At 31.4% G+C, this 24697-nt stretch overlaps 1 protein-coding gene across 3 annotated transcripts in view; it reads right to left on the reverse strand.

The window, feature by feature from the left end:
- Positions 1–23333, reverse strand: part of ddr2a (discoidin domain receptor tyrosine kinase 2a) — a 43932-nt gene extending 20599 nt beyond the window's left edge. For all 3 annotated transcript variants that reach the window (XM_051113231.1, XM_051113232.1, XM_051113230.1), the window contains exons 1-2: positions 23135–23333; positions 7403–7510 (exon numbers count right to left, since the gene is read on the reverse strand). In XM_051113231.1, the coding sequence (XP_050969188.1) occupies positions 7403–7508 (106 nt within the window). In that variant the 5' untranslated portion in view covers positions 7509–7510; positions 23135–23333. The remainder of the gene's footprint in view (positions 1–7402; positions 7511–23134) is intronic.
- Positions 23334–24697: the final 1364 nt, after the last annotated feature.

Below are 24697 nucleotides of genomic sequence, written 5' to 3' on the forward strand. Positions count from 1 at the left end.
AATGGCACTTTTCATGTATTAAAATGTTTATTTTAAATGTATATCATACGTAAGTAATATAAGTAAATATATTACGTTTAAAGGTGACATATCATGAAAATCTGACCTTTTCCATGTTTAAGGGCTATAATCGGGTCCCAGATGTATCTACCAACCCAGAAAAAGTGGAAAAAGACAACTCACTAACTTTTGTTTTGGTAAGCCTTACTCTGAAAGCATGTGTAAAAACAAGCCGCTCAGATTTCGCTCCCCCAGTAATGTAGAAAGGTGACCTTATTATTATAGTACCACTCCTTAATCTGCACATTTCCACCCACAGCGCCGCCATTTCGTTTTCGCAAGTGACAGAGTCCCAGCCTCAGAGACAAGAGAGCAGGGAATTTATTGATTTATTTACTGTATTTTACGCTGCTGCCACACAGATCTAATATAAACATGCAATTTCTTTCTCAGCTGTTTACCTTCACAGACATAACTGACTTTTTGTAACTTATGTGCGTTTTTAACAAACTTGTGTGTATTTGACAGTTTAAGCGCAATAAGACATGAAAAAGAGCTTAGTTTAGTACTCACATGTGGCGTGACAGACACTTTTTGTGTGCGTGCTTTGGATGTGTGCGTATAATCGAAAATCAGAAGCTGAAACTAATGGCCTTAAAACATGATTTCAACGCAATAGACATGATAATCAAAACCAAACAGATGTTTTTTGAGAGTATCTGAGCTGTAAAGGCACAGCCCTATTCTGGAAAAGGGGGCTGAGATCAGCAGCACATTTGGATTTAAAGACACATGCATGAAAACAGCATGTTTTTGCTTCCACTCAAAATAGGCATTTTCAAAATGATATAATAAATGATTTGTGAGGTATTTTGAGCTGAAACTTTGAGCACAATCACATTCTGCTGATAGGTCTCCTAATTAGAAACAGCAACACTTGATTATTTTTAACTAGAGTTGTACTGTATCTTAAACAATGACTGTGTGATTTTGACATCCATCTTTTCACACTGAGGACAACTGAGGGACTCACATGCAACTATTACAGAAGGTTCAAACGCTCACTGATGTTTTGGAAGGAAACGTGATGCATTAAGAGCTGGGGGGTGAAAACTTTTTGAATTTGAAAATCAGGTTAAATTTAACTTATTTTGTCTTTTGGGAAACATCTTCTGTAGCTTATGAAGGGCAGTACTAAATGAAAAAATATGATATTTAGGAAAAATTTAAAAAATGTACACACTTAATTCTGTCATTAATTTTGTCATTAATCACTTACCCCCATGTAGTTCCCGTAAAACCTATAAAAGCTTTTAAGGTACGCAATTTACGGTATTTTGGATGAAAACCGGGAGGTTTGTGACTGTCCCATTGACTGCCAGGTGACTACCACTGTCAAGACCTGACAGACATTGTCAAAATAGTCCATCTGCCATCAGTGGTTCAATCAGAATTTTATGAAGCGACGAGAATACTTTTTGTACACAAAGAAAAAAAAAATTATTCAACAATTCGTCTCCTCTGCGGCAATGTAGCGCCATTTTGGAGAATATCCACTGGACGCAAACTGCGTACGCTGTTCTGTGTCAGTCACACTACACGGATACGTTTTCTACGTATATTTACACTTTGATTTGAATGAAAACAGTGTATCTGGCGTATACAGTTTGCGTCCAGCGGATACAGTCCAAAATGCCGCTACGCTGATGCGAAGGAGACGAATTGTCCAAAAGTATTCTCGTCGCTTCATAAAATTCAGATTGAACCACTAATGGCAGATGGACTATTTTGATGATGTCTTTCATACTTTTCTGGGTCTTGACAGTGGTATTTACCTGGCAGTCAATGGGACAGTCACAAACCTCCCGGTGTTCATCCAAAATATCTTAAATTGTGTTCCAAAGACGAACAAAGCTTTTACGGGATTGGAACGACATAGTGATTAATGACAAAATTTTCATCTTAGCGTGGAGTAACCCTTTAATGCATCATTTTTCCTCTTGCAACATCAGTGAGCGTTTGAAACTTTTGTAATAGTTGCATATGAGTACGAAATTCAACTATTATTTTCTCTTGTGGACTATATGTAAACATCTTTTATGTGAAATATTTTATTCAGGTCTGTACTAAATAAAATATAACATGTATTTTGTATGATCCCTCTTACTTTGGTAATTAATTAACATTTTGCAGATTCTGCAAGGTGTATGTAAACTTTTGACCTTATCTGTATAATGTACAATAGAAATGATCATTTTCAAAGTACTATTAAATAGTAATATTCAGCCACAAAGTGAGAAAATGCATGTGCTTTTGTAAATCAGAGCAGAGTTTTCATAGCTTTGTGAACGCAGGCAAAGCAGTGTTAGACAATTGACACGAGAGCGTCACATAGAAATGTCTTGCACACATCCAGTACTATTCGGCTGCAGACACTGGGCCAACTATGTGTTTTGACAAACGGTCTCACAAAGCCACAATAAAAAAAAGCTGTCTGATATTTGATGTTGTCTTTATAAAAATAACACATAACATGTGAATATGAACATACACTCGATGATAAAATCAACTGACTTTGTGATAAATACTAATTAATAGTTGAATAAAATGAAACTAAAGAGCCAGTGCTTGAGCAAATTTACAGGCTCTGATCTGAAATGCAGCCCGTAAGAGATGTGTATTTACTCTGTTTTTCTGCTCTCTAAGAGTGACTGGTTACACCACTCACTATCAGATCGAGTAAACATTCAGTTACTGAGTCTAAAAATATCCCTCACTTTAGAAAGGTGGAAAAATACTCATGTTGTGTGAAGAAACTGTGGCTTTTGGTCTTTCCTCTCTCTCTTTCTCTTATGGGCCACTCTGGTCTTGTGCAGTAATTCATTGGTCCGAGTGGCGCTTATTTCCCCCTCCTGCCAACCAGTTTTTTCCATCTTTAATCCTCGTGAATGGCACGTTTGTTCCACCATGTTTGCTATCTAACTGCAGGGTCCAAAACTATGCACACACACATGTATACTAACATACACACACTTTTAATCACATGTAAACTGCTAGAAGAGGGCACTTGCATTTTTTCTTTTCTTTCTTTTTTACAGTAGAAAAAAGTAAGAGTCTATTACTCAAAGTGGAAAAACGCAGCGAGTAGGATGGTATAACTACAGTCTTTGGGAATTTTAAACAGAGGAAAGTTGGCAGAGGAGATCCCATAGCTACTGAGTTCGGCAACACACTTTTCCAGAAGTAGGAAAAAAATGCTGCTTTTTTTCCAGCGGAAATATGAAGGAGCAAAACTGATATTTAAAGAGGTTACAGCATCTCTCTCCTGGAAAGAACGGAAATTCACCACCTTCGTGGAAAGCAACCGTTTATACAGTTTATCTGAAACACTATCATTATCTTCTCTCACTAATAACACTAAGGTCAACTAGTCGAATACCAAAACGCTCAAACTGTAAACGTGAGAAAGACTGCTGCCGTGACTTATGAGCTGCAGAAACAAATATCTGAGAAACACACAGAGCCTCTGGAGCAAAAAAAAAAAAGGGAAAAAGTACGAAATAGAAGCTGTTTCAATATACTTTCCTGTTGTCAAAATGTCTGGTATGTACAAGCCACAGACTCCAGTCTGATTGTTGAATCCATTGTAAACAATCATGCTTGCGCTCCTGCTACATTCAATAATAAACTCAAAGCAAGGTCACATCCTCACACAGAGCTCACACGCAGTTCAATGAGGTTTGAGTGATGGACTCTATCCCGTTACATTTCACCACTCCTTTAGCATGGTGTTCTTTCCTTTCTAACCACCAGCCTGTGAAAAAAAAAATTCTGAATACTGTCTGTGATGAGAAGTAATAATATTCAGCAGCAATTATGGGACACCATGATATATTGCTAAGGAAGTGTTGCAAAGTGCTGTAGCGTATTGATCCAAACTGTAAAGTACGGCAAAGCAAAGGAAAAAAAGCACACACAAAAAAGCAACACACAGATGTTAATGAATATTGAACTTGTTGAGACCATTGATTTCCACGTCATTATAAAGCTATATTTTTAGTATGAAGTGCACAGGAACCCTTTGTGAATTAATGAATCTAATGAAATTTCTCAAGAACATATGAAGAGTTTATGTGCAAAAACAGACTCATGTTTTTTAAAATTATGTTATCATGTTTTTATTGTGTTTTATTGTTTTAGTTAGCTGTATTTTTTATTTTAATCATCTGCAGTTTAATTGCGATTAATTGAAGTGCACAATGAAAAAAAAACATGCTTTGGAAAATTGTTAAAAATGTTTTTTTTTTTTTTTTTTTTTTTTTTTTTTTGCAAATGAACTCTTCATATTATGTATGCTAAAATAAAAAAAAATACATAATTAATTAAAATAATAAAAAATATTTTAGGATTGTTAAAGTTATTTTTAATTGTGACATTATTTTCATATAAATTGAGCACAAAATTGTCATTAACATTTAAATAGTGAATTGAATACTCACCACTTAATACATAATTTACTCATTTAAATATTTAGCTGTTTTTAACATCACATAAGCTTGTTGAGACAATTATTTCCACCTTGTCATTATAAATCTGTATTTTCAAAATGAACCCTTCATGAATTAATTAACCTAATTAAATAATAATAAAAAACAATATAATAATAAATATAAACATAATAATAAAAACAAACCTATTTTAGGACCATTAAAGCTATTTTTTAATTGTGACATTATTTTCAAATTAATTAAGCACAAAATTCTCATTAACATATGAAGGGTAAGTGTTTCATAATACCTAGATTTCCACCATGTCCTATTAAATCTGTATTTTTTTTAATATGAAGTGTCCAGAAACCTTCATCATGAGTGAACCTAATGAAAAGTGTAATTTCTCAATAACGTGTGTGGTTTAAAAAAAAAGAAGAAAATTTAAATATTTTAAAATGTTGTAAAATGTAAAAAACAAGTAACAATATTCTTAATGATGATTCCTCTACTATACATACTTAATACATAATTTACTTAAAGGATTTAAATATTATGCTGTTTTATTATTAATTATTTCCACGATGTCATTGTAAATTTGTATTTTCAGAATGAAGTGCACATGAACCCTGCATGAATGTATAAATTTGTAATTTCTCAAGAACATGTTATGTATGCTACAATAAAAAATATAATTAATTAAAATAATAATAAAATAAACCTATTTTAGGACCATTCAGTTATTTTTTAACTGTGACATCATTTTCATATTAATTAAGTAAAAAATTCTCGTTAACAGATAAATGGTATTTCATGATAATTATTATCACCATATCCTATTAAATCTGTATTTTCAATATGAAGTGTACAGGAACCTTCATCATGAATGAATCAAAGGAAAAGTGTAAATTCTCAAAAAAAGAATTCTGGTTAAAAAAGAAGAAGAAAATTAAATATTTTTAAATACTGTAAACTTAAAAAAAAAAGTAAAAATATTCTCGATGATTCTTCTACTATTATGTACAAATACGTAATACACAATGTACTTAAATTATTTAAATGTTATGCAGTTTTTTAACATTATACAAGCTTGTTGAGACTATTATTTCCACCATGTCATTATAAATCTGTATTTTTAGAATGAAGTGAATGAATCTTATGAAACTTATAATTTCTCAAGAACATATAATGCGTATTATGCATAATTAGTTAAAATAATAAAAAAAGGCTATTTTGGGACCGTTAAAGTTATTTTTCAATTCTGATATTATTTTACCATTAATTAAGCATTAATAATAACAAATGGCATGTATTTCATGGCAGTTATTATCGCCATGTCCTATTAAATCTGTATTTTTCATATGCAGTGTACAGGAACCTTCATCATGAATGAACCTCATTTCTCAAAAACGTGTGTTTTTAAAAAAGTAAATATTGTAAAATGTAAAATAAAAATGTAAAAATATTATATGTATTAGTACCCAATATATAATTTACTTCAAACATTCAAACATGATGCAGTTTTTAACATAACATTAGAATTTTTTTCTTGCTTAATTGTCAGGAACATAATAGCACAAATCAAAATCATAGTGGCTATAAAAACAGCCTTAAATTTTCTTATGCAAAACATAATTTCTTCCTTCTTTTGTTTTTGGGGTAAAAATACTTGGCAGGATCCCTTCACCCACTTCTCTCTGATACTTTCTGACCGGAAAGTAACAATCCAGAACATTCAGTCAGCAACAGAACAGCTGAGTATAATTCTGTTATTTTTGCTTGTACCACAAGCCGTCTAAAAACTTTTAAACAATTCAGCCTGCCTTCACATAAACCACACAGAGGGATTTTTAACAAAGCATTTTACATATTCCATGTTTACTTTGAAACAAGCCAAACACTACTTTGTAGTTCAACCAAGCAAAGCGGCAATTAAAAAAAATTGGATGGACTGGTATCCTCCTCTCTGATTCATTAAAGCACAATACGGTTATAAAAGAAACTATTAAAGAACATTACGCATTCCCTGTCATATTACAAACAATGCATTTTCAACTTTAATGTCAGCTTAAGGTCTTAAGTTATTCAAATACGGCAGGGCGAGCTGACGCATGATCAGTTGAAGGAAGCAATGTCACCTTGGGTAATCAAATTCATCTGCTTCTTAAGAAACACAGCCCAATATAGTACAAGAGCTCAGTGTGGTTTTCATCCTGGGGGATCCCAGAAGAAACTGCCTCTAGCCATGGTGGTATTAGCTGCTTTCCAGACTTATGCTTTAGTCTCTACTGTACGGCTGCTCACCATGAGCTGGCTTCTGGTTTCCTTGTAAAATATAATTGAACCTCACATTGACATCACACTTTCCTCCCCACAAACCACCCGTGCTAGAGAGAAAAAGCTCAAGTTGAAAGACACAGATAAAAGAGAAGAAGCCATGAGAACCAGAATGGAATCTGGGCATCTTCCAGACCCTATGCAGACCTCAAACTTAGATTGATCACAACAACAAGGCTGCCAGTTTCAAAGCTCGTCAAAAAATAACAATGCAGACCTTTAGAAAAACTTAAATGCACGCACAATAAAACTGGAGATCGTGACCACATGCTGTTAGTGACACCACAACAACTGATTTCCATAGTGACTTGTCTCATAAATTTTCAAACACAGTTTTTCGGCAAATTTATGTCACCAATGTCCACACTGTAGCTGTTCAGTTCATACTGTAGACTTGTAATTAAACATTTGGGCTCAAGTTCCTACAAACTCTAAAATCCATGAGCTACCGTTGTTGCGTAAGCCACTAAACCGCACAATGCAGTTGCTTTGGATAAAATGATCAGCTAAATGTCTAAATGTAAATGTCATTCAATCTCATTTTTATACAGTGAAAAAAAAAACTGATAAATATCTACCTGGATTTACTTGAGACTTGACCGCTCCCAATAGGTAAAGGAGGATAAGAAGCGGAAAAAGCATCTTCCAAAGCTGCTTCATCTCAGGCGGAGACGGGACGTTCATTCCTGGAGAATGAGACACATGGTTTAAAAAAAAGTATGACTTCATTTCACCACAGACATCCAGGAACTGCTCTAACATGATTTCTCTTTAATAAAACTTAAAGAAGAATCGACTACCCCAAAAATCCCTGAGCAAGTTTCAGCCAAGGCCTAAATGAAGAGTTCATCTTCATGTCTGTATGTATGGCATTTGTTTGTTTTTACTCACAGTGAAAGCCAGTGAAGCACAGTGATGTTTTGGACCCCATTAACTTTCATTGTATGATCAAAAGCATTCTTCAAAATGCCTTCTTTGTGTTCCACATGGAAAGTAAAGCACTCAAGTTTGGAACAACAAAAAAAGTGCTTTCCATCACATGCTCATGCAGCCCAAACACCACCCACACCTTAAAAACGAGTGTCTGAAAAGCTAATAATCACATGCATTTCATATTCTGCACTTCTGTTAGCATGAGAATCATCCTTTCATTCAGTTTTTATGCTCTCATTATAAAAAGGCACTGAGCCATGACACACTTTTAATGGGAAAACAGGTTGTTGTTGTTATTTTGAGACCATGGCTTTAATTTGGTCAGTAAAGATGCAATAATTGCCTGCAAAGCATAATGGAATTTCCATATATTCGTTATAGTGATGTGAGAACAGCAACAACTGTTGGGAAAACTTCATAAGGCATTGTGGCTAGAGTTGAAAAACTTTACAAAGTCTCGGAGTTCAAAGAGAAAATACATGCTTTCTGAGTTTATTCAACTACTGACCAGCAACAGAGCCTTTTATGAAAGTCTGCTTTGTATATATAATTTTGAGCAAACGCAGACACAATAAAACTAGCCAGCACATCTTAACATTCATATTTACACTGATACATTACACAGATGCCTTAGTTTGAAGTATGCTATAAAAAGGTTAGAAAAAAATCTAACTATTTTTAATTTGCATCGTTGTCTAGTAAAAATTCCCTGAGAAGCTGCATTGTGACATTTGAGAATATTTATTAACATGTTTAAATACACTATTAAATACACTATAATTTAAAGTACTTTTTAAATCAGTTTTATTAATTTTTTGTCATGCTTTAAAAAACTTGATTATAATTTTAACTGTAGTGCTATTCAATTTATGTAATTACAGTTACTATATTTTTAAATATGCTATTTTTTTAATCGCAACTTCATTATTACAAATATATTTAAATACCTGGCATACAAGTTTCTATAAAATTTATTTAGTTTACCATAAATGTTTGTCAGTATATTCCACAGTATAATTTAACCATATTTCATATGACAAAAGAAGTTAATCATGAAATTACATATAAAGATTTACTTACGTCCTACTTAAGAGAGCCAAAATGGCAAAGCGCATTTAATTTAAAAATACATTTTCATATAATTGCAATAATTTCTGAAAACATTATATTCAGTTTGCACTTATGTATATTCTTTTAAAGCATTATTTATGCAAAAATGACCAGATTCCAAACAATTGCTTATAAATCTCTCATTATGCTATATTATCACCAAATATTGGATTAATTCTTTTTGTTAACTTGTTTTCTTTCATTTAGGACTGGTTTTGGGTTTTATTTGCATCCGATTAATCGTAGGCCTCGTTGATCTGAAAGTAGGAACCTAATTTTTTGAGTGAAAAAAAAAACAAAATTATATGCATAATTTTCACAATATAAGATAAAAAAATGTTGCACTGTTTATCACACTAGTGTGCTTTAATGTTTAATCAGACAGTTTGCTTTAAAATGCTTTTATTTTTACCTTTATAATCCTGACTAAACATTAAAGCACACTAGTGTGATAAACAGTGCAAATTTTTTTATCTCATCACATATTTTTATCATTTTAAATCTCATATTGTGAAAATGCTTTTTTCACTCAAAAAATGAGGTACCTACTTTCGGATAAATGAGGCCTACGATTAATCAGATGCAAATAGAAACACAAAACCAGTCCTAAATGAAAGAAAAAAAGTTGACAAAAAGATTGATTTAGTGAAAATATTAAATAATAATTTATAACTCACAATTATATCTCACAATTCTGAGAAAAAAATGTCACAATTGCAAAAAAGTCAGAATTGCGAGATACAAACTCGTTTTTGCGAGAAAAATCGTCAGAATTTCGGGAATTCTGACTTCATTTCACTGAAACATCACAATAACCTTTTTTTATTGTGGCGGAAACAGGCTACCATAGCAAAACATACTCTTATCTAAAACTGTAACAAAACACAGCAACACCATTAAAGGAGAACTCCACTTTTACTACAAAAATTGACAGATAATGTACTCACCCCTTGTCATCCAAGATGTTCATGTCTTTCTTTCTTCAGTTATGAAGAAATTCTGTATTTTGAGGGGAACATTTCAGGATTCTTCTTCATGTAATGGACTGATATGGTGCCCCGATTTTGAACGTCCAAAATGCGGTTTAAATGCAGCTTCAAATGACCCGAAATGCGGTTGTAAACAATCCCAGCCAATGTCAAACGCTCGTCTTGTCTAACTCTGCCTGAACTGTTTTTGTTTCCGGTTCATGACAGTTAGGGTATGTCAAAACTCCCATCTCATGTTCTCCCTCAACTTCAAAATCGCTGTTTTACCTTTTTTGTTAAGGGTGTTTGATCTGCTTTGCATGTTCACTTTGCAAAGACTGGGTCGGAACTTCTGCAGCGATGTAGGATGATTTTGAAATGATTTTTGTAGTAGAGGGAGAAAATACGATCTGAGTTTTTCGACATACCCGAACTGTCTTGAGCCAGAATACACAGAGTTCAGGGAGAGCAAGACAAGACGAGCGTTTGAGATTAAAAAGTATTTAAATGGTATTTTTTAATGAAAATAACCGATCGTTTCGCTAGATAAGACCCTTCTTCCTCGGCTGGGATCATTTACAACCACATTTGGGATCATTTGAAGCCACATTTAAACTACATTTTGGAAGTTCAAAATCAGGGCACCATATCAGTCCATTATGTAGAGAAAAATCCTGAAATGTTTAACTCAAAAAACATAATTTCTTTACGGCTGAAGAAAAAAAGATATGAACATCTTGGATGACAAGGGGGTGAGTACATCATCTGTAAATTTTTGTTCTGGAAGTGGAGTTCTCCTTTAAGACATATATTGATTTAACAGTAAAACAAAAGAATGTGAATGCAAACACTTCTAATTATATGTTCATGCATAATTTCTGTCAGAAATCAGCAATTCATCACCATATGTGCGACATTTTTAGCATTACATGATAGCATTTGATTAAATGATGTGGATATTTGAATGTAACTTGTGCTTTTGTACCGCGCAGAACACAATAGCTTTTAATACGTATTTTTAATGGTAATATTTGAACGAGATGCGCTTTTGCAATGTATTGGCTGAGCATTCATGTCCGCGTTTGTCTACTTGCATAGAGTACGTTTTTGGCCTTAACATTAAAAAAAAAAAAAAAAAACTGACCAGGGGATGTGGAGTGTCTGACTGTTGGTCAGACGTTACCTCAGAGAGTGTGTTGGTGCCAATACGAATGACCAGTTTGGTCAAAATATCACTCCCACCTTTACTGATCATACTATGAAATATTACTGGCTTACTATATTATTATTACTACACAACATGTATGTTCTCAAGTAGCAGTGAACAACAGAATTGCTTATGACACATAATTAGGGGTTTGTAATGCCAGGATATATTGCACAAAACTCAATTTCATTCAGTAAACTATACTTAGTGTTACAAAGACAGATGCTGCAGACTAAAAGTAAATTTGGTTTAATTATAATGGAGAAAATGAAACGTACATGCTGGATTGTAAACAAGCGCAGGATTACTCACTGCTTTGACTGTGCAGGACTGTCCTGGCTCTTTGAAAATGTCTCAACGCATGACTCATAATTGGTTATGTAACATAAAAAAATAAAGGAATAATTGATACAAAAATATAATCATATGAACACCCTCAATTAATTCAAAACTCATTTGACTTTCTTCTCAAAGTTATTTTTCAAGTTATTACAAAGAATGGTAAGAGGAGTTTTCTTGTTTCAAATAATGTAGTTACATTTATGCATGCAGTAAATGCTTTTATCTAAAAAAAAAACATTAGTTAACTAGATTATTAGATCTATATACTGAATATCTATATATAAAAATCATATACAAATTATATGTAAAAGTTGGTCTATATTACTTGTGTGCTATACTCCTGAGAGTACAAGTTCATAGTAATTGAATGAAAAAGAGCAAATATGTTTATGGTTTTACTAATCTAGTAAACTGGCAAACCATCATTTTCACTAACTTCAGTAATCGATCTTTGAGTCACTAGAAATTATTTTAAACAAAACATGCATTTTACAATTAAAACAGCAGCATGCACATTTATCAAAGTCTTTAAGGTTGGGACAAAAGTGACTTTGGATCTCTGCTGGATGCCTTAGAAAGCCAAGAAAAGTCTTCATCATCAGCCAAACAAAACTCTCCTCACAGGATTGAAGTAGGAGAGCCCTATATACGAACATGTGTGATCACCAAGCAGATTTTTGCCTCTTCTGCCTCACTGAATGTTTCAAAGAGGTTTTAAAAGACCATCAAAGGCCTCATAGACTTAACATACAACACACCCTTTGAACATTCACTACGGTAATAAGGCACACAAATCAGAGGATTACCTTAAGGATATGATAATAAAGTTCAACATGACTTTGGTCGACCACCAGCATTTTCATGTATATTACAGAGTGTCTCTGAAGTATTTGGACATATCTGCCACACTAAGAATGTATGAATTTCTTTGTATTTCATAAAAAAGATAGCTTTGGTCCTTGATTATGATTGGGTGAGCTGCATTGAAAGCCATTGTTAGTGAATAACCACTTTGCTCTGTGGAAGAATTATTGAATTATTGTTAAAAAAATAAAATCACAATATTTTTGCTGCGTGTTTGTATATGCAGGTTCTGCATTACACTCTTTGCTTTGAAACAAAACAAAATAAAACAAAGCAAAACAAAGCTTCAGTTAAATCTAAACAAAAAACAAACAAAACTAATTTATTTAAATTAAAAACAACTAAAACAACAAATAAACAAACCATAACAAAACAAAAAATAAAACTAAAAAATTAAATCAAAACAAAACACTAAATAAATGAAACGAATAAATCAAACAAAACAAAACTTCAATTAAATCTAAGCAACAAAATAAATTAAATTAAATAAAAACTATTTAAAAACAACAAAAAACACAACAAAACAAAAAATAAACCTAAAAAATTAAATCAAAACAAAACAAAAGAATAAATAAATGAAACAAATGAATCAAGCAAAAACAAAACAAAACTTTAATTAAATCTAATTAACAACAACAAAAAACAAGTGAAACAAACAAAACAAATTAAATAAAAAAAAAAACTACTAAAAAACAAAAGCAAAACTAAAATAAAACAACAAAATTAAATCAAAACAAAACACTAAATAAGTTAAACAAATGAATAAAATAACAACAATACAAAACTTCAGTTAAATCTAAATAACAACAAAACGAATGAAACAAAAATTCAATTCAATAAAAAAACAACAAAAACAAAAAATCAAAACAAAAACGAAGCAAAAAAATGAAATCAAAACAAAACAATAAATAAATGAAAAATGAATCAAACAAAAACAAAACTTAATAATTAAATCTAAATAACAACAACAAAAAAAACGAATGAAAGAAAAAAACGACTTAAATTAAATAAAAACAACAAAAACAACAAATAAACAAACCACAACAAGACAAAAAATGAAACAAAAAATGAAATAAAAATAAACTACTAAATAAATGAAACAAATGAATCAAACAAAAACAAAACAAAACTTCAATAAAATCTAAATCACAACAAAAAACAAAACAAATGAAACAAACAAAACTAATTAATTTACATAAAAATAACAAAAACAACAAATAAACAAACCACAATAAAACAAAACACTTAAAATTACATCAAAACAAAACACTAAATAAATAAAAAAAATGAATCAAACAATAACAAAACAAAACTTAAATGAAATCTAAACAACAACAAAACAAATGAAATAAACAAAACAAATTCATTTACATAAAAAACATAACGAAAAATAACAAAAAAAAACCCCCACAACAAAACCAAACAAAAAATACCACCAAAGAAATTAAATCAAAACAAAACACTAAATTACTGAAACAAATGAATCAAACCAAAATAAAACTTCAATTAAATTTAAACAAGAACAATAAAAACAAATAAAAAACAAAACAAATTCAATTAAATAAAAAAATAATTAAACAAATAAATCAAACAACAATGAAATCAGCAATAAAAAATTAAACAAACAAAACAATTAAAATAAAAAACATAACAAAAACAACAACAAAAAAAACAATAAAACATCTCAGTTACTTCTGTAACCCTCACTCCCTGAAGGAGGAAACACAGATGTGACGTTGCAAGTGACCGACTGAAAGGGAACAAACCACAACAACAACAAAAATAAAACTAAAAAACATTGATCAAAACAAAACACCAAACAAATGAACAAAACTAAACAAAATAACTTTTTTAACAGTCAATAAAGAACGCTGAAGGAGTTTAGAGAGGGACAGGGCTTTGAGAACTCAATAATGAGAAACAACTAACGCAGTTCTTCTTTTTTTGTGGTGGCTCTTATAAATGTGCTTTGTCTCCCCAGGGACAGCCCTGTTTGGTTAACACGTGTGACTCTGCAAACCTCTGTGTGAACTCCCAAGCAGAGGGGATACCACACACAGGGGAACGAGCAGTCATGACCTGGGTTACAAGGACCCTCAATTACTCGCTGCAGTGCATACCGGGGTTACAGCACAGTAGGGAGAGGATTCTTTGGTGTGTTATTTTGCCAGAATTTCCCAAAGTCACATTCCCAAGTTTCAAACACTTTTAACACTTCGTTAACAGTCCATTTCAGAGATATCAGAAGAATGTCAGTTCACGCCACTGCAAATACAATATTATAACATAAATGTATTTATTATTCAATTGTACTGTGTATTGTTTTAAACAAATTAATCACACAAAAACAAAACAAAACTTCAATGAAATCTAAACAACAAAAAACTAAACAAATGAAACAAACAAAACTAATTCATTTACATAAAAAATAACATAAACAAACCACAATAAAACAAAACATTACATCAAAACAAAACAGAAAATAAATTAATCAAACAATAACAAAACAAAACTTGAAATCTAAACAACAACAACACCAACAAAAAACAAATGAAACAAACAAACAAACAACAAAAAACAAATCAAACCAAACAACAACAAAAAAGAAATTAACAAACAAACAACAAAAAAAAACCCCAAACCAAACAACAACAAAAAAAGAAATTAAACAAACAAGAAACAATGTATCATTTTAAAGAATAATAATTGGAGCAAAATGTAAGTTCTAAATCAAATTAATCAATATGTTCAGTCTAGTAAAGCTAGATATTGATAATGGATGACGCTAAGGTGTCATTTGTATAAAAAAAAAGTTTTGAAAAATTACTGGTTAAAAATTATGAATAATTAATATTTGAAAATGTTTTAAAAGAGGTCTGTTACGTTCACCAAGGGTGCATTTATTTGATCCTAAACGCTGTAAAAACAGCAATATTGGGGAATATTATTACAATTTAAAAAGGCTGTTTTTTTGTTTTTGTTTTTATATCTGAAAATGACAAAAACATCATGCTAAGTTGCTGAAAGCTTAATATTTTTGTGGAAACCAATATTTTTTTCAGGATTTTTGGATGAACAGTTAAAAATAACAGCATTTATTCGAAATAGAAATCATTTGTAATATTACAAATGTCACTTTCAGTCAATATAATGCATTTTTGCTGAATATAAGTATTTATTTATTTATTTGTTTGTGTATAATTTTCACCGACAAAATTTTAAATGGTAGTGTATCATGATTTCCACAAAAATATTAAGCAGCTTAATAAAAAATATTAACTTATTTTCAACACTGATAATAATCAAAAATGTTTACTGAGCACCAAAGCACATAGGAATAGTTTCTAATTGTGTGATACTGAAGACTTCAGTAATGGTTCCTAAAAATTCAGCTTTGCATCACAGGAATAAATTGCATTTTTAACTATATTAAAATAGAAAGCAGTTTTTTAAATCGTAATAATATTACTTCTTTTACGGTATTTATTATGAAATAAATGCAGCCTTGGTGGGCATATTAAAAAAATTGTAATTATTCCAAACTTTTGGCCTATGTACAAAAAATCCAACAATCATTCTCTCAACCAGCGAATGCTGGGAGTTTATTACTTTCCAAGGTGTTTCAAAAAGTCCCTCAAGTGTTCCCGCATTACACAGAAACATACGGTAGTTTAGGTCCCTCCTCAGTTTATGACCTTAATGCTAAAACATATTTCAGACAGAGTGTGAACAGAGCAGATGATCTCGGTCACAGCGAGACTACAGTCAACATATGGAACTACTGGACGCTTGCCTCTGAAGCCTTCATACGTGCTCCACACATTTACAGCATAGTATATGATTAAAGGGCCTGCTGTTTAAAATTGGTACCAGCCCTATGAGGCCATTCCTCAAATGTCACGAGGCAGATGAGAATAACTGAAGAGGACACGGGCAGATGGGGCACAATGGGGGAAGTAATAAGAGATTTGTCTATAAAACCAAGTGTACATTATGAAGCTGTCGTGACCTAATCACATAACTTTAGAAAACAAAGTAGGCGACCAGAATATAGATGGTTTTTAAATTTTCAGACAGTTCAGACTTTCAGTCAAGACTGGCACATTATATTTAGCAACTAATGTCACCCAAGTACTTTGGAATGTTTAAAATCATTTTACCAGCGACACTAAGGAATTATAAAAGAAAGCTCATGCTGCAGTTTTATAAATCATCTGCCAGGCTTCATAAGCTTCAGGGATTAAAGTATAAGTAGTCACTTTTAGGATGAGTGGAACACACACTCGCACTAAAACACCATTTGATAACGGTATTTAAAGATAAACCATTAGTGAACTGACGCAACTTATTAAACACAACACCTTACAGTACAGAGAGCCAAAAGTGCACATGAAGGCTGTGGCCCTTGTGAGACCTCTAAGTGTAAATATAGTAGGATTTAGCTGATTCCAAACCACAATACTGGCTCTTCAGTGCAACTTGGCAAAACGAGTCAATTACACATTACACTATGTCTTCTAGGTGCTTTAGTCAACATGATTCACACGTAATAGATAAAGATCGCTTTGAAAGTAAAAACGCGGCCTCGCACAGAGCCTGGTTACCTCATAAACAGCATGAGGCCCATATCAGGAAAAAGGAAATGAAAGTCAAAAATAGTGTCAGTGATTTTGCAATGAGGACACAGTGTGCTCTTTGAATTTAAATGCAAAGTGGGGCTCACAGCTACTGTAGGTATGTGTGCAAAAGTCCATTTTTACAGTAAAATTAACATTTGGGATGAATGCTGGATTTCACAACTAAGTGTTTTCTTAATGTGCTGTGAAAACCACAGCAATAAAGAGTGAAACGCACTTTATATGCAAAGCTTTTATCTTTCTAAACTTTTTCCTGTGCCACAGGGGATGCTTGAGCCAGGAAAGGTATTAATGTTCAAAACAGAGGTCAGAGGTTTTTTTTTAAATTACAAAGATCATTAAAATATATTTTTATATCACAGCGTATTATATTATATTGAAGTTACACTAAATTTCACAAAGAAAGTTTATGTACTGTAGGAAATTACATAGTCTCCATATAAACTTTGTTTTAAACAAACACTAACTTTAAATTTAACCAGTCTTTCATTATGAAATATAACAGGGAAGCTAAATGACAACTTCAGACTGGAAGGTCATATCTAAAGGTCTTAATTAACTATCATAACACATCAGTGTCAAAATTTGGTCATTAAAATAATATATTATTTTATATTGTTATATTATATTATATTATATTATATTATATTATGTTATATTATATTATATTATATTATATTATATTATATTATATTATATTATATTATATTGTATTTTGAAGGTAACCTGTATTTTTAAACAAAAATTTGTGCACATATTTTTAGTAGTAATATAAAATATAATTTTATGTGTTTTGAACCAAATTAATAGTCTCCAGATAAGATAATATGCAAGGTCTTGATTAAGTATCATAACACATTAGTATCAATATCAGGTCTAAAGTCATAAAAATAATTATTTATTATTTAATATTGTTATATTACAGAATATTATATAATAGTATACAATATTATATTATATTTGGAAGGTAACCTATATTTTTAACAAAAATGTGTGGTTTTAATTTTAACTAAATTATTAATCTCCAGATAAACTAATATAGGTCTTAAAATAATTATATATCATTTTATATGGCATTATATTATATTATATTATTTTATATAATTTTATATTATATTTCGAAGGTAACCTATATTTTTAAACAAAAATTTGTGCACAATATTTTTAACAATAATATAAAACATAAATTTTATGTCATTTTAACTAAATGAATAATCTCCAGATAAGCTAATATGCAAGGTCTTGATTAAATATCATAACACAGTGTCAATATCAAATCATTAAAATAATTACGTATTTTTTATATTGTTATATTACAGAATATTATATAATATTATATTATACTTTAAGGTAACCTATATTTTTTAAAAAATTTGTGACTGTAACAATAATTTAAAATATAATTTTATGTAATTTTAACTAAATTATTTATCTCCAGATAAACTAATATGCAAGTATATATTGTTATTATATTATATTATATTATATTATATTTTGAAGGTAACCTATATTTTTATTTTTTTTTTAATTAGTGATTGTAACAATAATTTAAAATATATTTTTACGTAATTTTAACTAAATTAACAGTCTCCACATAAACTTTTTTTCTAGATAAAAACAAATTGTAACTAACCAGTATGTGCTAAACAATATATAATATTATAATATATAATTGGAGAACAGATAGGTCATATCTTAAGGCCTCAAATATCATTACACATCAGTGTTAAACTTTAACACTGATGTGTGATGATATTTGAGGCCTTAAGAAAAGTTTTGTGAAATCATTAAAATAATATATATATATAGATAATATTATAGTATAATATTAAATTAAATTGACATTACATTATTTTTAAGCTATACTATACTATTTTTAAATCACAAAAATAATTATATAATACAGAATACGATATTAAATATTATATTCAACTTATCCTACTAAATTTAGAGCTTAATAAAACTGTTCATGCAGGTTTTAACTAAATTAATAGTTTCCCTATGAACTTTGTTATGAACATAAACAAATCCTAACTCTAACTAGTCTCTCATCATAGAATACAGCAGATAAGATAATAACAGCTTGATATAGATCGGACGACCGATAGGTTATACATTATCTACAGGCCTCAATTAAATCTCACTGCACATCAGTGTGAAAATCTGGTTTCAATTTGTGGCCCTGTAAGTGAGAGCTTTCCAAGATCTGGGATCGTCACTTAACCAACCAAATAACCAGCAAATGACAGTGAAGGGCTCTTCAAGCGGCACCTTTCAAGACAACTATATGTGCTTTTGGTTATGCTTTAGAGCCTCCCTTCACTGCACACTGCAATTACAGTAACTGTTCAAGTTTTATCATAGACTTCAATAATGACGGCAATGGGATCTTCACAATCATGTATTTCAGCTTAAGCATTTGTGCTAACTTAAGGATTAGATGACACTGACTTCCTCCAGCTTAATAAAAGAGAGCTTAATACAATTCAGAGCAATAGTGCAGCTTACTGTAATTCAGATCTGAAATGAGCGCAACTACAATAGGGCATTTTATTTGGCATACTACGTACCACTGGAGTGAATGGATCTTATTTGCCAGGCTGATATTCACACGCCTGTAAATTTAGGTATGAAGAGAACATGTGTTTTTCATTTGAAACCTCTTTCATTCCTCCCTAAAGCAATGGTCATAGCATTGCAGATATTTTACTTTCATGGAAATGCATAAATCCAAATCAAATGGCAGTTCCAGCAAAATCAGAGCCAGGTGATAGCAAAAACAGATGCAAGTGCAACGACACATGTTACAGAATCATGAGGTTTTGTGATGAGTAAATGTTTTCTACTTTTGAAAAACACCATTTTGTCTTTTTAAATAAAGGCGTCGTATACTCTACAGTTACTATAATTGCATAGCAATGAAAACAAAGCAAAAAAAGGACCACAAACAGTAGCAAGTTGAAAATCTTAAAATCTTACCTGTTTAATCTTGTTAAAAAGACAAAAGAGCTTTAAGGCTTTGCATAATCATTTTCAATTTAAAATGATTAACTGATGAATGCATACGTCAGCAATTAAAAAAGTCTCAGAGTTAAAGATCACATTCAGCTTATTAGACTGCTGTTTACGATGTAAAGCTATATGATCCAGTGGGTCATAGTTCTGGTCAACTTCATCTGTGCACCTGCACAAAACACACTGGAATGTAACATATACTCTCTCCTGAGCTTTCTCACTTAAATTACACCTAACAACTTTGCCAGTGGAAAAAACCTTTTCCATTTCCTTTTTAAAAATCAACAGTCAGTTTACGAAGTGTTGCATGAATCATACTCAAAGCAAGCAGTGGGTGCTTTCTTCCTGAAACGTCAATGAAACCAAAACATATTTCAACATTAAAAATATGCATTTTAAATATATATATATATATTATGATTAAGAGAGCTGTTTGTATATTACACGATAATAACAGTCTGCCATGCTATTACAGAAATCAACTGCATGATTACAGGCATCATCTGCTTTTCATATATCTTTTCATTTTATGCAAAAATGCATATGCATTTTTTCCCTTCATGTATCCAGCTTAATTTTCCCTATAAGAATTTAAAATACATTAATTTTACACTAAGTATAGTTCAAGTCTATTACTCATATTTACTGACATATGTGACCCTGGACCACAAATACAGTCATAAGGGTCAGTTTTTCAAAATTGAGTTTTATACATCACATGAAAGCTGAATAAATAAGCTTTCCATTGATGCATTGTTTGTTTGGATAGGACAAAATACAACTATTTGAATATATGCAATCTGAGGGCACAAAAAATCAAAATATTGAGAAAATCGCCTTAAAAGTTGTCCAAATTAAGTTCTTAATAATGAATATTACTAATCAAAAATTAAGTTTTGATATATTTACAGTAGGGATTTTACAAAATATATTCATGGAACATGATCTTTACATAATTTCCTAATGATTTCTGGCATAAAATAAAAATCAATAATTTTCCCCATACAGTGTATTTTTGGCTATTGCTACAAATATACCCCAGCGACTTAAGGCTGGTTTTGTGGTCCAGGGTCTCATATCGCTTGAGACTTACTGATATAAAAAACTGTAACTAAAATTTATTTGGAGTACTACTTGTGCACAATGCATAGTTCTTAATATTAAGCCACTATTGATGAGGATTGTATCATCTTTCAATAATATCGGTCTTTAAATGCAAAATATTTAAAGTGTACCTAAAGTATACTTGCAATAGTTCCACTTTGAATAGTTCCAAATATACTTATATACACAAAAAGTGCGGAACTAAGTACAAAATTAACTGTTCTAATTTAGCAGGCTTTAATAAGTATACCAGTTTAGTATAGTAAAAGTACAATTGCAGGGTATTTTTATTAAGTACACAATATGTAAATGTCTTTGTAGCATACTCAGCATGAAATAAATGTATTTTAAATACCTTTTAGTATATTTGTTTTTCACTAGGGAGGGTTAAGTAAGAACAAGAAAGGTATGTAAAGGTATATGGACACAAACATATTGTGTTAGCTATTCAAAATCTTACATTAATGTGAAAGTGAAAAATTTGAAGTCTTTTTCAATCTTTTCTGTAAAAAATAGAATATTAAATGACCTGCAACCAAATCTAAAGTTAAAAAGAATGGTTAAATAATTATTATTAATAGCTTCCCAATGTAAGCATCACAAAAATATGTAAATGCATTAACATGGCACTACACGTATTAGTACTATAGGCCAAATTTAGTATGTATAATATGTTATACAATATGTACCAGTGGTCTCTACAACATCTCTTTATCCACTAAGCGGTTTGAAAGATATTAAAGATATTGTCATACAGGATTTCTATTACTCACCCTGCTCGCACCCAAAAATCTGCAGGAACTAAGCTAAACTACACATAAATGACACATAAATTAGTCCTCGGTGATAAAGGCTTGGAAAACTTTATCTGTCCTTTACTGCATTTGACAGGTAGTTAAATTATATACTGTAAATAAATATTTTAAAGCAACATTACTTTGAATGTTCATTGTATTCAGTATCCTAATACACGGATCAGCCTTTTGCAGAACAAAACATTAAAAATAAAAAACAGCTTTGGCTAACATGAACTAAAAATAACTTAAATGCTTATAGTTGTAAATAAACTGACCATACACAGTTCAGATGAATCATATGTTGATGACTTGGAAAGGTAATCACTGTGTAATACCGGCAGTGAGGTCATGAACCATGAATATCCTACACACACCAGGTTGAACAGTGGGAGAACATACAGTGGCGCCAAAAGTATTTGGACACTTTACAATCACATTTAAAAACGAGTGATGAACAAATGAGATTTTCTCATAAACCAATCTGTCTCAAGCTGATTTTTAAAAGACGTATGAAGTCGGTTAACACACAGGTGGTCCTAGCAACAGGTGTAAATTCATAATTTATGATGATTGTACTAAGTTTAAAAAACAAAAAGTTAAAATACTTTGACTCATAATTTAAAATTGTATGTTTTATAAGCAATTCTATGAACTGTTTTGCTTATATATAATTTATGTTTTTAATATTTTGATACGCACTCTTAAGTGAGGCTCAATTGTCCATATACTTTGTACAGAAATGTAAGCCACTGTACTTTCACTGTGTGTGTGTGTGTGTGTGTGTGTGTTCAAACTTAATTAATAATGAATTAATAGGAAATAGCATCCTCATGTCAACATATAGAGATGTTTTATAATGCAAATATAGTATTCTCATTGTACTCTCAAGTATAAAAGGCGGACATTTAAATTTTTACAAAGCTGAATAGAAAGAGAAAGGAATTAAGAGGAAAACAGTCCTGAGGGATAACAGTAGAAACACAGTAATGCATAATTTCCAAGTAAAATCAAGTATTTTGAGTACACTTTAGTGAAATTTAACGAGCTTGAACACACGATGGCTATCTTGTTAAAAGTCAATTCAGAACAGCTGGTTTGCAAAAGTTCATTGGATCAAGTCGATCTGCTATCCGCTATTTTAGTCTGCCATGCAAACAGTGGCAGTCCCATGCAAGTTTTAACACAAAGACAACGGAAAAGCACCAATATACGTTAAATCATATTAAAACCATGGTAATCAATCATATACTTGCTTTCTTAAATCCAATAGAGGAAATTATCGAACTTTCTTTAATAAAATAAAACGAAGTAAACAGACAGGGTGCAAACTTACTGCTTGGGTTGCTGTTTTCAAACCATTTGTCCAAGGTTTTCTTAATTCCAAGTAATGTATGTGTAACGAGGAGGATAAAAACAAGGTTTTTTTCTTTCTCTCCGAACCTCTTTTTCGGGTCTCACATTCAGGCACAGTAAGCTGATGTAAGACACCGCTGGATGAGGGAAAAAAGAGAGCAGGAGAGAAGAGAGAGAGAGAGAGGGAGAGAGAGAGAGAGCTAAGAGAGAGGCTAAAAAACTAACATTCTGAGGATTCTTGGGAAAATGCCAAAGTCCCAGAATTCTTCGTGCCGTACAGAAGGTTTCAATTAAGTCAGACTCCTGTGGCCAATCAGAGAAGATTTTCTTGAGTATTCTTTTTTCTTTTTTATAGTCAAACACCATTTGGAAACGCAAAATTCAGGACAGCAAGTATTAAGTTTAAAACGTCTTTCGGAATGCTCTTAAGATTTTATGCGCATATTATCATAGTTATTCTCCTTTGCCATAAGTTGGCTCTCCCTACTAGTAGTTATTTAAAATTTATTGAAGGCGCAGTGATTTTTTTTTTCCCTCTTCCAATGCACGTTTATGTGCATTTATCGTCTTATAAAAAGTATTAATTAATTCTTGGAAAAGTATGGGTGACGGAGGCCGATATCACAGCTAGATCTTGTTATAACTTTAGAACGGTTCATCAATATAAAAAGGGATTTAAGATACCCAACAATTCTCATTAAATGAGTGATTGTTAGGTATTTTTGGGTGAATGTAGTTCGCTTTCTCCTTTAAATCCCTCCTCCGTCTCTATAGAGGAAAATCATTCTGCAAGATAATGAGAAAAGCAGTCCCAACTTTTTTTCACTGATTTTTTTTTCACCATTAGCTTTGGCTAGAGTCAGGATATTCAATTATAATTTATAGATGGAAAACCGATACAGAACTATTGTTATAGGAGAAGAACTAAGCAATATAAATACAAAACTTGTACTCCTCTTATCTGAAGAAACACAAATCTGTACACTAATTTGATTACGACTAAAAATCAAAGAGTTTATCAAAATTAAAGCTTAAAGAATGATTAAAGAATCATCTGCCTGGGTTTACAGTAGGCTATTTACCTTCCTCGAGTGCATAAAAGTGACAGGATACATAGAAGATGTGGATTGTCTATATTTGATCTCAAACAATCAATATTTGTGCAAGGCCTCATGAGGCCAACACTGCACATTCATTTTTTAAGAAATTATGCTGTGATTTCTGGGTTTGTGGAACATTTATAAAGGGATTGAGATTGATGGACCTAGGTCAAGGCATATTTCTATTCATTTTTCACTGTAGCAATGAGACAAACACTGTCCAGATTCAACTATGCGGTTAGTGTAAACAGATACAGTTCAAGATGTCTAAAAACATTTGTCTATTCAGTTTTTTTGTATTAGGGTGCAATGGAAACAAATCAGAATTCCTGGAGAACCAAATTAAGTGGCAGGAACTGATATTTTCATTGCCAACTGAAGGCTATGCAAATCCAAGAATTCTGAGAAAATGTGTTCAGTGTACCTAAACAGGAAGAAAAAAA

Source organism: Labeo rohita, chromosome 6 (genome assembly GCF_022985175.1).
Source record: "Labeo rohita strain BAU-BD-2019 chromosome 6, IGBB_LRoh.1.0, whole genome shotgun sequence".
Taxonomy (NCBI): Eukaryota; Metazoa; Chordata; class Actinopteri; order Cypriniformes; family Cyprinidae; genus Labeo; species Labeo rohita.